At 59.4% G+C, this 12,537-nt stretch overlaps 1 protein-coding gene across 3 annotated transcripts in view; it reads left to right on the forward strand.

The window, feature by feature from the left end:
* GRM4 (glutamate metabotropic receptor 4) overlaps window positions 1-12,537 on the forward strand; it is a 118,180-nt gene extending 105,643 nt beyond the window's left edge. The window contains exons 10-12 of one of the 3 annotated variants that reach the window (XM_073884789.1): window positions 5,158-5,190; window positions 5,269-5,404; window positions 11,553-12,537. In XM_073884789.1, the coding sequence (XP_073740890.1) occupies window positions 5,158-5,190; window positions 5,269-5,404; window positions 11,553-11,602 (219 nt within the window). In that variant the 3' untranslated portion in view covers window positions 11,603-12,537. Of the gene's footprint in view, window positions 1-5,157; window positions 5,405-11,552 lie in introns of all 3 variants that reach the window. The other 2 variants (XM_025862418.2, XM_073884790.1) reach the window with 2 other exon arrangements.

The raw sequence follows: 12,537 nt of genomic DNA on the forward strand, positions 1-12,537 counted from the left end.
GGTGTGAGGATCGGAAGGAAGGAATGTCTGCACCCTAAGGTGGGGAAGACCCCAGAGGAGCCAGTTTGGGGGCCGAGATCGAGTAATCGTTTGGATGTGCTAAGTTCGGGCTGCCCATTAGAGGTCCGTGTGCTGCTGTTGAGCCAACAGTTGATTATACAGAGCTGGGGTTCAGGGCCGAGGGCCGGGCTAGAGCTGGAGCTGGGGGAGTCGTCAGCCCATGGCTGGCATTTGAAGCCAGAGCCTGCCCAGGTGTGAGTTACTAGGAATGCCTGGCTTTCGGTGTGGCTGCTGCCAAAGCCACGATGGAGGGAGTGCTTGTCATGTGCCTGACACTCTACCTAATGGACAGCAGGCTCCACAGTAGCAGGGCAGGGTGGATAGCACCGTCCCTGTTTACAGATGAGGACACAGAGACACAGAGAGGCCAAGTGACTTGTTTGAGATCACACAGCCAGTACGTGGCATGGCTGAACTTGACCCTGCTGTGCCTAACTCAGGAGGCCCCCCCACCCCCAAGCCCGGTCCACACTGCCTGCCTGCAGCCCTGGGACACCTTCCCGTCCTGGGGCCTCCTTGGTAGGTGCCACATCTGCTCCAACAGCTCCTCAAGGGCAGGAGCTGTGCCCTCCATCCTGAAACCCTTGGCCTGGCTCAGGGAGGCCTGTGGCCTGCCTTCCAAAGGTGGCCTGTGGGCTGAGGGGCTCTGGGAAGCGGACCTTGGGGTTGGCAGTGAGTGCCCTGAGATCAGAGAACAGGTTTGGCTCCAGGTCACCCCACACACCTGAGCCAAAGCAGCCACCAGGCCCAGCTCTCACTGTGAGCCAGGTCTCCTGCCGCTACTGGCCCTCATGCTGAGGACAGGTGCAGGCAGAAGCTCCATGCCCCGCAGTGCCCAGGGGGCCCACAGAGCCAGCAGGGGAGGCCACCCCTCACTCCAGGAAGCTGGCAGCTTGAGAAATTTCCTTCAGCAGCACCAGGAGGCTCCTTCCCCTGCCTCCTCAGGGAGTAAAGTGCATGGCTTAAAGGCAGACAACATGGTGGCTGAGCCCCTTACTCTGCCTTCCCATCGTTTCCTCAGTGGGGGCCCTGCCCTCCCAGGGGGTGGGACCCTCCCCTGCCTCCGGCTGCTGAGGCCCCACCCTCCCGCTCAGCCCCCCACATCTCTCCAGGCCATCCTGCCTGCCTCTGATTTCTCCCTTTTTAGGAGGCTCCCCTCAGTATGGATGATGAAAAGGAGCCTCTGAAATGATCTCTTCTGAAGCCCAGAGAGAGGCAGAGACTTACTTGCTTGGGGTTACACAGTAGGCTAGCCTCCCAGCCACAGGTGGCACTGAGACACTGCTCTGCCCCTGAGGGTTGGGGGGGACGGGACACATGGGACATGCCCCTCCCCTCTGGGCTTCTGCACGAGGAGGGGCGGGAGATGAGCTCTGAAGTCCCTGCTGGTTCAGACTACCTGACTTCCTAGAGACTCAGGCAGCCCAGGGGCTGAATCTCTGCCCAGCTCTGCCAGCACTACAAAGGCGCATAGAGAGAGTGGGGTGGGGCTGTGGTGGGGAGTTGTGTGTTTATAGAGAGGTGTGTGTGCCTTGTGCATGGTCAGTGGGGGCCGGGTGGTGTGTGTATCTGCGTGCAGGTGGGTGCGTGTGTGCGCATGGAGTGGGAATGGGCAGCTGTGTATGCTGAGAGCTTCATGGCTGCTGGTATGTGTGTGGGTGTGCAGAGGAGTTGTGTGTGTCCGGCCATGTACGTGCAGATGTGTGTGTGTGTGCAGTGGTATGTGCATATTCAGGTATGTGTGCAGATGTGGGTGAATGCCTCTGTGTGTGTGCATGTGAGTGTACCAGGTGCATGAAAGAGTGCGTGTGTGCGTGTGTGTGTGTGCGCGTGCCCCCAGGTGTGAGCCTGAGTCAAGTATGAGTGTACAGCTGTGAGTTCAGGCGTGTGTGTGAACGCAGAGATGCACGTGTCTATGGGCGTTCATGTCCGTGGGCATGTGGGTGTGTCCAAGTGTGTGTGCACACGTGCTTGCAGGGGCTTGGCGGCACCCATTTCCCCCCAGCGTGCAGGTGGCGGTGCGGAGTGAAGCTGTCTGTGCTGCCCGGGTGAGCAGGCAGATGGGTTTCCCCACACTAGCCCGGATTTCCAGGGGTTGTCACGGCCGCCGTGTGGCATTACTCTGAGCCGTCTGGAGCGTGCTTTCTCTACCGCGTGGGGTTCCCGCTCAGCTGCACTTGGGCAGGACCTAGCCACAGAGGCTGGCCAGGTGGTGGGTACGTTCATTTATCTGATTTGTACAGATTCCAAGCTTCTCAGTAGCCACAGGGCCCCTTGGACCCTCTGCCCACCAGGCCTTGCAAGGAAACAGGAAACTCCTCATCTCCCTCCACAGCGGCTCCTTTCTGTGCCCTTTGCCCCACCCACACCCATCAGACCCAGCTCTGACAACCTCTTCACTCTGGGGAGCAGTCACTTGTGAGGCTAAGGCAGAATTTCTTGCAGAGGACAGAGTGTAGCCAGGGCCTGACCAGAAAGGGGAGCAGGAGTTCAGGCACCTCTGTCTGGAAGATGGGTTGGCTGGGAAACAAGACGAAATCAGATCCTTGAGGTCACCTCTCACCCCCCTGGCCTTTGAGACCTGCACCTGTGTCTGGGCCCCTACCCTGGGAGGGGGGGGGTGCCCGCTGGGTTCTAGAGGTTCTAGAGGACCGCTGCTTCTTTGATAGAATCAGCATGCTACCACCTCCTGGTGTCAGTGAGCGCCTTCACACAGAGGGCTCCCGGACAATGCCGGAGTGGGTGGGAGGGCCGGAATTCCAGACCCCAGAGCAAGGAGAGGGATTGGGGGTGTGCAGCCCCACTTGTGCTTGCACAGGGCCAGCCACTCCCAGCCTGCGATGGCTAGAGGAGCCCCCGAGGCCCCTGCTGGAAGGGCAGGGCCCCAGTGGGTGGGGGCAGCTCTGCTTAGGTTTGATCGGTTTACACCCCATCTTGTGTTTTGTTTGTGAAAAGGCTCCTAGGCTGAAAAGCAAAATACAACACCAAGGACTGTACTCTTTTCCGTGCTCACGGCTGGCTCCACGTTTTTCAGGGCCTTGTGCAAAAAGAAAGTGAAGACCCTTGTTCAAAAATGATTCAGGATTCAAGACGGTGGCAGCAGGGCATGACAGCAAGTGTGTGTGTCCACGGTTCTGCCTCTGCCTGTGTTAGTGGAGGGGCCTAGCATCCCACAGTGGGTCCAGGCGGAGTGGCATCTGGCCCCCAACACAGAGCTGTGTCCACCGCAGGCCTCACTCTGTCCAGAGAGGCGGCCTCTATCCCTGGTTCCACCTACTCTATATGGGCCCCACCCCCCCCAATCAACAACGTGGGGGCGGAGGGCCTAAGATGGATATCTGACTTAGAAACCTGACGCTGATACCCAAGAACTCCCATTGTGAGAGGGGAGACTGCCCTTGCCCTCAGGAAGCCCCCAATCTAATGAACAAAGACGTACTCTCACCCAGGGAGCTCCCAGTCCAATGGTGAAGATCCAGAAAACAAGTCTCATCTTGATTAGCCCAGACCTTCATTGTTTTCCCCAGTGGTGTGGAGCCTGTCCGCCCCCACCCCCCGGCCACCATCAGCCCCATCTCAGAGGGTGGGAGAGGTAGCCAGCACCCTCCCACTGGCCAGTCATGCTGGGAAGCAGCGCTGTTACACAAGAGAGTGTGGCTTGTGTGTGAGGACAGGGGATGACTGTGTCCAGGGGGCTGTGTGCTCCCTGGGGACCAGGCTCTCATTTCCCTGGGCCTGTGACATTTTCTGAACAGTGACAAGTGAAACTGCCTCTCCACACTCCCAGCCTCCTTCCCCATGGTACTGTGCAAGCTCACAGAGCTTCACAGTCTGGGTTTGGCTGACCTCGTGGGTTGGGAGAGGTAGCAGCTATCATCCCATTGCACTGATGAGAAAACTGAGGGTCAGAGAGGGCTTGGGACTTGCTCAGGGTCACATCCGTCTTTCCTTTCAAACCCTAGGGCTTCTCCAGCCTCTCTCTCAAGGGTAGCTGGAACAATAGCCTTCAGATCCAGGTCATGAAGCGTTTCTGGATGAGGGCAGGAGATGGGGTAGAGTATGAGAATGGGTGTCAGAGGGGGTCGGATGGAGCTGGGGGTCAGGGAGAGCTTCCTAGAGGAGGTGGCACATCAGCCAGGCCCCAGGAGAGGGGGCCCAGGCCTAGAAACGTCAGATTTGGGGGGCAGAGCATTTCCTGCCTTCCCCATGCCCAGACCTGGGGACTACAGCCTGGGCCTCCTCTGGCCCCACGCAGGCTGAGGGAGGCTGGAGGGACAGCGGAGGCCTGGAGAGCTGGGAAGGACGGAAGAGGTGGGGAGGGGACCCCAGGGGGCAGTGGGAATTGTCAGGCCCTGCCTGGAAGGCCCCACTATTGAAGAATGGATTATCCGACACCCAGATTAATGGACTTTCATTTTGCTAAACATCTGTCACTGTTAGTGCTGGCGAGCGAGCGTGAAATGAGCTTTGACTGTGCTGCCATTGCCATATCTCGCTGGGCACGGTGGCTCCCATGCCAGTGGCCTGCTCTGCACAGGGTGGCAGTGGGGGGCACAGTCACTGAATGGGGGCCTGGTCAAGGGGCTGCGGCACGGCCACTGGGAGTTACTCCAAGGCACCAACAGACGTTCATTTGACTCCCAGCCCTGTGCAGGGGGCTGCTCCTGGGAGGGTCAGCTGTGGTCTCCTGAGGGCCCTTCCTTAGGGGTGCTCCCCCCACATAGCATGTGGCAGTGGGAAACACTTCCGTGCACGTACCATGGGCCGGACATTGTACATACAATCACCATTTACCAAGGCATTTCATGCTCACAGCGGCCCTATGAAGTAGGTACTATAATAGCATGCCCACGTGGGGAAACTGAGGCACAGGGTGGGGCTTGTCCAAAGTCATATAGTTGTAAGTGGTGGAGCCAGGATTTGAATCCAGAGAGTCTGGTCTAAAGTTCCAGCTCGACACCACGACTCCCTTCAGCCCGAAGTCAGTGGGACATGGGGCAGGGCTCCCGGGGTCTGTCCCCCTGTGTCTGTCCCTGGGGTCGGGACCGTGAGGCCGGGGCAGAGCCCTCTCTGACGGCGCCCCTGGCCCACCTCCAGCTGTACATCCAGACGACAACGCTGACAGTCTCGGTGAGTCTGAGCGCCTCGGTGTCCCTGGGGATGCTCTACATGCCCAAGGTCTACATCATCCTCTTCCACCCGGAGCAGAATGTGCCCAAGCGCAAGCGCAGCCTCAAAGCTGTCGTCACCGCCGCCACCATGTCCAACAAGTTCACGCAGAAGGGCAGCTTCCGGCCCAATGGTGAGGCCAAGTCTGAGCTCTGCGAGAACCTCGAGACCCCAGGTGAGTGCCCGGCCCCGCCCCCTTCCCTCTGGCCCCCCCCCCCCCCCCCCCCCCCCTTTGGGGAGGGCCCCCCCCCCCCCCCCCCCCCCGACCCTGGCCACGCCCCTCCCTGAGCCCGTCCTCTGGGGGTCCTGGGAGAATCCCCGAGGCCGCGGGTGAGTGGGAGTTCTGGGAGAACCTTGAGAGGCCAGGTTAGTGCCCCCTCTGCCCCGCCCCATCCTGGTAACCAGGAGAGAACCTCAAGGTCCCACCCCACTAGCCTTAGCTGCACCCTTGCAGGGATCTCTGGCCACCAAGGGTGAGGCCATGGGGGGACCTGGATCATGCAGGGTGACCGGGGACTCTGGGATTTCTCTGCCCTGGCACCCACATCTGGGCCTGTGCCCTTGCAGTCCCTCTGGGAGAAGGGGTTGTCGGAGGGCCCCTGCCTTCTGGCCCTTTAGTAACCTGGGCACAGAGGCTCTGTGGCCAGCCTGGCCACCCCCTCCCAGGGCCCTGAGAGATGGGGACTCAGGAGATGGGTCCCCAGGATGGGTAAGGGAGGAAGTGGTTTGGACGGAGGAGGGCCTCCAGAGGCCTCAGTTCTCGGGTAGCTGGGTGTTCCCAAGGGATTGTCCAAGGAGACCTCCACAGTAGAGGGTCATGCTCTGAGAGGGACCTCGGCGTCTGAGGGGCAGGCCCAAGCGCCTGGGCAGGAACGTGCATGGGAGGGAGTGAGGCTGCCGTCTTTGCCAGCTCCTCTGATCCCCCTGCAGCCAGCCCTCTGTGAGGAGAAGAGATGGAGAGGAGAGACGGGCAGGGCAAGTGAGGGACAGGTGGGGCCTCCGGGGCACCAGTCATAGTGGTGACCATTTCTTGAGCCCTGATCTAGTGCCACCCTGCCATGCAACCTTGAAAGGCAGGTTTTTTATCATCTGTGTAATACAGATGAGGAAAGGGAGGCTCAGCAAGGTTAGGGACTCACCCGGGTCACACAGCCAGCAGGTGGCTGGGCTGGACTTGACCTCCGCGGTGGTATCCCTACTGCCTCCTCGGAGAGACGGAGGCCTCTCTGGGCTGAGCCGTGGGGTCTCCTGCCTGTGGGGTGGGCCTCTGGGGGCCTCCCAGCTGCTCTGGTGGGGGGGAGAGATGGAGGGGTGGCTGTGGTCACCCCCTCCCCTCTGAGACCTTGGCTCCCTCCTTGGACATCGTGCAAGTGTCCAGATAGTTTAACTGGCAGCTTCTCCTGCCTCGCCCGCTCTCTGAAAGTCCCCCACCCCAGGGAGACTCTCAGTCCCCATGGGACCTGGGAGTTAGCACTCAGCTTCTTCCCTCTCGTCTTGGGAGAAAGGCCAGAAATGGACATTGTTGATGGCAGCAGGAGGGATATGGGTTAGACTGCAGGAGGGACTGGAGCACATGTTCCAGAGAGGAGGCCCTTTGTCACCCACCAGGAGGTCAGGAGAATGGGAGACCAAGCCTCCCTGGTGTGTTTCGGCTGGGGCAGCACCTCTCACAGGCTCCCCACCTCGTGGCCCTGGGGAAGCATCTTCCCTTCCTTTCTCAGCATGGCTCCCACATGTTGAGAGACTGCCATCTGTGGAAAGAAGGAAAGTCCCTTCTTACATCCAGATAGGATTTTTCACTCCCAAAGCCCTCTCCCTTGTTGAGTGATCTTCACAGCAGTCCTGTGAGGCCAGGGTAGGGCTAGAGGTTTGATTCCCCAGCTGAGGCCCAGAGAGGGTGAGTGACTCTCCTGAGGTCACACAACAAGGTGGTGGCTGTCTGGACCCACACAGTGTCTTTCCCTTGACCTTGACTTCACACGGCCTCCCTACCTCTGTGCAGAGTGGTACAGGTGGCTTCTGACATGCCCCCTTCTTTGATGTGCTGAAGATAATGTGTTGCCCCCCTCCCCCCATCTTCTGCCAGATGACCTCTGGTTCCAGTCCTGTTCCTCCTCCCAGAGCTTCCCTGGACCTACAGCCCTGGGACTCCCTTCAGGAGCCACCTGGGCCCTCCACTCTGAGATGGGAAGGGGCACTGTCCTCCCAGGACTCCCCACCTCTGGCCTTTTGTGTCCAGATCAGCAGAAACCCCAAATGCAGCCCCTCACCAGACCCTTCTGTCCTGAACAGGGGCCCCTCGCTACTCCCCATCCACACTCCTGGCTTCCTTTTTCCTCCTGCCCATGGAGATTTACCCGTCCCGGGTTCCACCCTCCATGCCTTACTCTGCTGGTGCAGGAGCAGGTGTGTCCAGTGAGCTCTGCTCCAGGGTTCATCCAAGTGGGGCATTAGCCCTCCAGGGACCATGGGCGTCTAACTGGAGATAACACCCTGACTCCAAAGGGCGACCGTCATGGTGCTGTCGCTGGCCAGAGGGAACCAGAGGGCAGGGCCTTCCCAGACACCTCTGATGGCTCCTCACTGACATGGCTTCTTCTGCCTCTGTTGAGGTTGGTCCCATGGGGACAGGGTAGAATTACCACCCCTTTCCACCCCCACCCCTCCACCAGACAAGGAGGGGAACAGAGGCCCGGGGAAGGGAGACACAGTGTTCCCAGCCCCGCTTCCTGCAAGGGAAGGATGAGAGCTGTTTGCCCCACTAGCCTGCCGTGGGAGCCAGAGACCGGGACCCCGCGCCCCCACTGTCCCTTAGCTCGGTGACAGCAGGAGATGTGGAGGTGCTGGGTGGGAGCCAGGTGATTAATTCTGGGGATGCCAGACTGAGGGGGTGTGAGCAGGAAGAGTGGGGAGATGTCACTCCTGTGGAGCAGGGACATTTTTTACTCTGTCACTGGCAGGTCATGTATCTTTACACAAACAACAGAATAAATAATTCAGGGGCCCGATTGTGGGCAGACTGGACACAAGAGACCCAGGGCAGCAAATGGGGGCTGTCCGCTTGTGCTTGCCACGGCCCGGCTAATTGTTATCTGAGGCAGCAGGGACTAAAAACCAGCAAGGGCCTATCACGGACAAGGGATGGGTTCGGGGCCCTTGGCTTATAGCCCCCATCCCTCCCTTCGGGCTGAGGATGCCCCTGGAGCGTCACTCTCCACACCCTGTCCTAATTGCTGTAGTATTTCAGCCCTGCCCCTTTGCCCACCTCTTCACAGGGCTTAAAGAGTATGTCCCTCCACCCTGTGGCTGAGAGCCACCCATTTTACAGATGAGGGACTCGAGGCTCTGAGAGGTTCAATTTGGCGGAAGGGCTTCTTGGCAGGTGCTAAGATCCCCTATACTGGGGAGGGCAGGACTGGACCTGAAGTCTCCTGACTCCTGGCCACAGTGTTTCCTTTTGAGCCTCACAGTTAGCTCCCGGGGGCCCGGGCAGACTCACTGCTCCCATTTTCCAGATGGTGAGACCGAAGCTCCGCTGAAGGACTCTGGGGCCCCTGGCTTGTAGCTGAGGGCCGAATGCGCTTCCAGGTTCTGGAACCCAAGGATTGGATTTTCTATTGGAGACAGCTCTGGTCTTAGAGGGACAGCAGGGTCCAACGGTCCCTCACCTCCCCGCCACTTTCTCTCCTTCCGTTGCCTTGGTGCCCCTGGCCCAGGTGCCCGTTTCCCTACAGCTGGTGAAGGTTTGGCTGTTCCTGCTGCAGTTTTCCTTCACCTCTGAGCCACTGCTGCTGATGGGTTTATAGGTTTGGAAACTCAATTTTATCAGTTCACCCAGGGGGTGATGGAGCCCTGGGGAACTGATTCTCACCGACCTGGCCTGAAGCTCATGATTCACAGAGCCGGCTGCCGCCTCTTTTTCTGACCGTGCGGGAGAGAGCGGGGTGGAGACGTGGGGCTGGGGAAGCCCTTCAGGGACAGAAGTCTGGGCCAAAGGGCCACTGCTCTCATGCCCCAGGTGGGGAAATGGAGGCGTAGCAGGGCAGGGGGGAGCTGCCAGAGGTCACAGAGGGAGGGAGTTAGAGGCTCCTGTCCCCAGAGCGCTCATCTGCCTACCCTCCCACCTCCCTTTCAGCACCTCTGCCTTCGTGGCCCAGCTCCTTTGCCCAAGTGTGCCCAGCCCAGGCCCCTCCGGGGTGCTGCCCCCTCAAAAAAGCCCTGTCCACAGTCCTTCTTCCCTCGTGGTCAGTCGGCACCTTGGAGGCACATGGGTCATTTTAGAAACAAAGGTGGCAAGTCTTGGCACGCTGTAAGCCTCCTCCTGAAGTCATGGGCCCCATTTCCTTCCATTGTACCTGTCTGGGTGGCACCTAAGACTTGCAACTTCCAGACTATGGCCCAGCCAAGTGACTGTTCATGTTCTGCTTGAGTATTTCTGCTGACAGGGAGCTGAATTACCACATAAGGCCACCCCCTGCACTCAGGAGAAAGTTCTTCCTTTAGCTCCCCTGCACTCCACCCCTCATGCTGCCCCGCTGGTCCTACGGGGTACCCCTCTGCTCAGCCCACCCCCCACAAGTTTGCTTCTGGCCACACTTGATGGACTCTCTGGGAGGGGGACCCAGCAATCCTGCCTATGTTGGTGGGCTTCCAGCTACACTGATGTGGTGGGTGGGCAGGATCGGGTACCCGGGTTTCTTCCCTCTTGCCCCATCAGCTCCCAGAGGGTTGTGCTGAGGCTGGTTGCTCTCAGTGTCTGTTCTGTCCACGGAAGGCAGAAGAGAGGAAGTATGGGAGCAGCAGTTTTAATCAAATGATATGCAAGTGGCACACAGCCCTTCCACTCACATGTCATTAGCAGGAATGTCATCGAGCAGAGAGTGTGGGAAATGTGGTCTTAACTCAGCCGTCATGGGCACGGGGTAAAGAGGATCGGAGGGTCCAGCGTGCAGCCCACCACACTGCTCCCCCTCCATGTCCTCCACTCTGGGCCGGCCACCCTGGCCAAGCCTGGCAGAGGCATCCCTTTTCTGGGGGACAGGCCCCTGATGGAGTGTCAGGGCAGCTGTGTGCACAAGGGCACCGTGACCGTCTCCCACCCGGCCGCCTCTGCGCACCAGCACTCAGCTCCCACCCCAGGCAGCAGTTTGGACCTTGATTACTCTCCACTGAGCCGTTCCAGGCTGTGGAGGGAGACCCTGGATCCAGACAAGACAAAACCAAGGGCCTGGCCAAGCTCCTCACCCCTCTGGCCTCAGGGCCTCATTTGTCACAGGAGGGTGGCCCTTACCTGGCCTTGTCACTAGGCTACCGTGAGGCCCCGGCGGAGGTGGGGGAGGCTTATGCTGCCCGGAAAAGCTTGTCACCCAGCTGTGTGTGTTTGTGGGGGGGAGGGCCCCAGGGGGCTGAGACTGGGAAATGGGGGGTACCCAGATATGCAGCCCTGGTCCCAGTGGTGGCTGAGCGAGGGCCAGAGTGATGGGTGCAGATAGGGGAGACTCAAGGCTGAGGTGAGACACGGACACCCAGAAATGGGAAAAGTAGCCACACTGAGGCCTGATGGGACCTCCTTCCACCTTCCTTGGGTGAGGGGCGGGGGCCGAGTTACTCAGAAGGCCAACTGGCCAGCTAGTCAGTGTCCAGCCTCGTCAGGCCCTGCCGCTGGTTCCGTCATTTATTCCCTCTGTCCCAACCCGCCACTCCCATCCCCTAGGCTGCCAGGCTATGTTTAATGTCTGTTCTTTGCATGTGCTCTTCCAGAATGTGTGCTGTGGACCTGAAACACTTCTGTTGATAATACTTTAAGGCTATATATAATTATATCACAAATAAAAATGATTCTCCTCGAGTGTGGTGGAGTTGGGAGGTGGCGGGGGCTTCGTCGGGGGCGGGGTTTTGGGGGACCCTCCCAGAGAGGTGGGGTTGGGAGGGAGTACTCCTCAAAGGAGGAGTCCTAATTAAAGTGACAGAGTGAAGAGGGAAGGGCACTCCAGGGAAGCAGCCTAGCCCCAGCAAAGGTGTGGAGGTGGGAAGGATGTTCAGACACTGGGTGAGTCCAGGGAGTGGGGGAACTTGGTGCCGGGGGGCGGGGGGTGCGGCGGTGGGGGGGGGGGGAGGAGATGCAGGGTGGGGGAAGGAAGGTGGGGAAGCAAGGGAATGGGTGGGGTGAGGCCACCATGCAGTTTGCAGGATGTGAACTGCTTGGTTCAGGGGTCTGGACTTGATGCTGCGGGCACGGCAGTGCCTGTGCGGAAGGCGGGGGGGTGTGTGGTTGAAGAAGCCAGCCCCTGATGCCTGGGTACCCCTGGTCTCTCTCCTTCCAGCACTGGCCACCAAACAGACCTACGTCACCTACACCAACCATGCAATCTAGCTAGGCCACCAGAGCCGAACAAGAGGAGGAGGACCTGAGACCCTTGTGGCTGATGCGTCGGGCCAGGGCCACTCCCAGGGGCCCAGCTGATGTCCTGCCTGCCCGTGGGCGCCCACGGATGTGGCTTGGTGCTGAGGACAGCAGAGCCCCCGGCGGTCACTGCTGGGCAGCCTGGGCAAGCCGGGCAGGTGACAGGAGGAGAACAAGGGGCCGGGCCAGCTGCAGGCCACCCCAAGGGCCTGCATCTTGGACCACGGCCCCTCTCGGCCCCAAATGACAGGGGCTCAGGCTGCGTGGGCCCCGGAGCTGGTTTTCTCTCTCCCTTCGTCTCTGCTATCCCCTTGGTGACTGTCCCAGTCTCTTTCCGTCCCTGTCTTTATTTATCACTGCCTTTTCTGCGTCTTCACCTGTCTGAGTGATCTGCTTTTCCCCATCTTCTTTCTGCCTCCGCCCCCTCTCCCTGGTGCATCCTCCGTCTCCAGGTCGCTCCAGTTTTCTCTCTTGTGCTCCACCTGGGTCTCCTGTGCAGTTTTCTTTCCTGTCCTAGCCCCCTCCTCGCCTTCATTACACCCAGCCTTTGCTTTCTCCCTGCCACTGTCGCCCAGTTCACCAAATCTTACGTGTCGCAAAAGAGAAAAAAAGGAAAAAAAAATTCAAAACACAAAAAAAGCCAAAACAAAAACAAATCTTGAGTGTGTTGCAAAGTGCTGCGTCCTCCCGGTGGCCTGTGTGTGTGTCCCTGTGGCCCGCAGCCTGCCCGCCCGCCCCCGCCCGTCTACCGCGTGTCCTGCCCGCCTGCCCCCGCCTGCCCCTCCTGCCGATGACACGGAGTTCAGTGCCTGGGTGTTTGGTGATGGTTATTGATGACAATGTGTAGCGCATGATTGTTTTTATACCAAGAACATTTCTAATAAAAATAAACACATGGTTTTGCA

This window comes from Callorhinus ursinus, unplaced genomic scaffold (genome assembly GCF_003265705.2).
Source record: "Callorhinus ursinus isolate GAN/ISIS: 27379988/994484 unplaced genomic scaffold, GSC_fseal_2.0 scaffold59, whole genome shotgun sequence".
Lineage (NCBI taxonomy): Eukaryota > Metazoa > Chordata > Mammalia > Carnivora > Otariidae > Callorhinus > Callorhinus ursinus.